We start from the raw sequence: 1,889 nt of genomic DNA on the forward strand, positions 1-1,889 counted from the left end.
TCCAGATTTAATTTCACCTGCTTATTCAACCCTAGCTTTTCCTCAAGTCTTCTTTTTCTCAGATTCTGTGCCGCCATAATGACAAGATCGAGATTATTGATTTTGTTGTTGTTGTTATCTAGGCTTGGGTGTGGGTGGCTGTAATGGGGCGGGGCTTGTTCCTTGCAATAATTTTGTTGCTCCATCTAAAACCAAAATTCATTTTCTCTGATTATTGTTATACAGAGCGGGATTGTGCCGAAATGGAAGAGAATACGATGAAGAGCATCAGTCACAACACTTCAGACGCCTCCCTCAGGCTAGTGAACGACACTACAGTACCGCCATTGAAGGAGGGGGACGTACTAATCAAAGTGAAACATGAATAGACTTGAAATGATGAATATTTTAAAATTTCATTCCAGGTTTCTGCTGCTGGAGTGAATCGTCTTGACTTGTTGCAAGTGAGGGGATTGTATCCACCTCCACCTGGAGAATCGGAAATATTAGGAGTAGAAGGTATCGAATCTGAAATTTATGTCATAATAATTATTGATAATCATCGTTTTTTTAGTTTCTGGTACAATAGTGTCTCTATCTCCATTGGCTGGGTCTAATTCAGGATTTAAGATTGGTGATCGAGTCATGGCTCTTATAGGTGGAGGTGGATATGCTGGTTAACTAACCATTAGCTAATAACTACTGGTTATGTTATTTTACTCGTAGAATATTGTACTGCTCCGTATCAGTGTGTGATGGCAATACCTCAGTCACTGAGTTTCGATAAAGCAGCCGCAATTCGTAAGTTTAAAATTTAATTCTTTTTGTTGCACTTTTGATTTTAAAGTAGCAGCCAATATGACTACAGAGAGTTCTGAATTACATAAATTCTTCTTTGTCATAAATATTAAAATCCTGCAATAAAATGTCTTTAATGCTGTACTTTAGCAGCTGTGGCTAAAGGGAGCTTCCTGATATCTAAAACTATCAATAAAATTAAAAATAATAATAGTAATTCAATCTATACTTTGATCTAATTTATTGTTCTATGACAGCTGAAGCATATTTGACTGCCTACCAAGGTTTAGTGTGGAATGGCGACCTACAGGATAATCAGACGGTACTGATACATGCTGTAAGCGGCTTATAATCACACAAAGGTCACAGTATTGCTTGATATTAGGGAGCAAGCTCAGTTGGATTAGCTGCTATTCAACTAGCTAGGGTACTACGAGAGGGTGTGGTTGTTATAGCCACTTCGAGGACAGAGGAGAAACTTGTGCAGTGTACAGAGAATGGAGCACATTTTGTCATTAATTCAAAAGAAAAAGACTTTAAGGAAGAAGTGATGAGAATCACCGAAGGAAAAGGTAGACAAAAATGTGAATAAAGTCAAAAAACTTTGTTACCTATAATTTTTCTCTCTTCTTGACTTTCCCTCCCTCCCTCCTCTCTCTCTCTTTTAATAGGTGTTGATGTAATTTTAGATTTCATAGGTGGATCATATTGGGATAATAACATAGCATCATTAGCTACTGACGGACACATTGTACTACTAGGAATGGTATTACTAATAATAATAATAATATTAGTATTTAATTGATGTATGTGTAGTTGGGTGGAGTAACCACACCCTCTCCAGTTAATCTCGGCCTCTTGCTCAAGAAGCGTTTGACAGTTAAAGGCTCAACTTTAAGGAGTAGGTCGTTACCATATAAGGAGAGGCTAGTATCAGAGGTAAAGAGCATCAAAATTTATACTTACAGTAATTTTAATTGGCTTAAAGTTTTTATAGAACGTAAATACAATGTACAAGAATGTGTCAGAGAAATTATAAAAATGGAGAATTCTCGCTAGTCATCTTTTTGGCAAAATTTGTCCTGAGACCTTGTACTATAGTACAGGGACTT

General features: G+C 36.8%; 1 protein-coding gene across 1 annotated transcript; it reads left to right on the forward strand.

Annotated features, from left to right (window-relative positions):
- Positions 1 to 24: 24 nt before the first annotated feature.
- Positions 25 to 1,777, forward strand: LOC100640095 (quinone oxidoreductase PIG3-like; the record flags this gene model as incomplete). The annotated part of the gene is made up of 8 exons (XM_020007595.1): positions 25 to 353; positions 405 to 498; positions 554 to 655; positions 706 to 780; positions 1,035 to 1,114; positions 1,163 to 1,349; positions 1,449 to 1,543; positions 1,594 to 1,777. Coding segments are annotated over exons 1-8 (1,027 nt in total), but the record flags the coding sequence as incomplete, so codon positions are not given.
- Between the last annotated feature and the right edge of the window lie 112 nt (positions 1,778 to 1,889).

The sequence above is a fragment of the Amphimedon queenslandica genome, unplaced genomic scaffold (assembly GCF_000090795.2).
Source record: "Amphimedon queenslandica unplaced genomic scaffold, v1.1 AMPQUscaffold_6523_Cont21519, whole genome shotgun sequence".
Taxonomy (NCBI): domain Eukaryota; kingdom Metazoa; phylum Porifera; class Demospongiae; order Haplosclerida; family Niphatidae; genus Amphimedon; species Amphimedon queenslandica.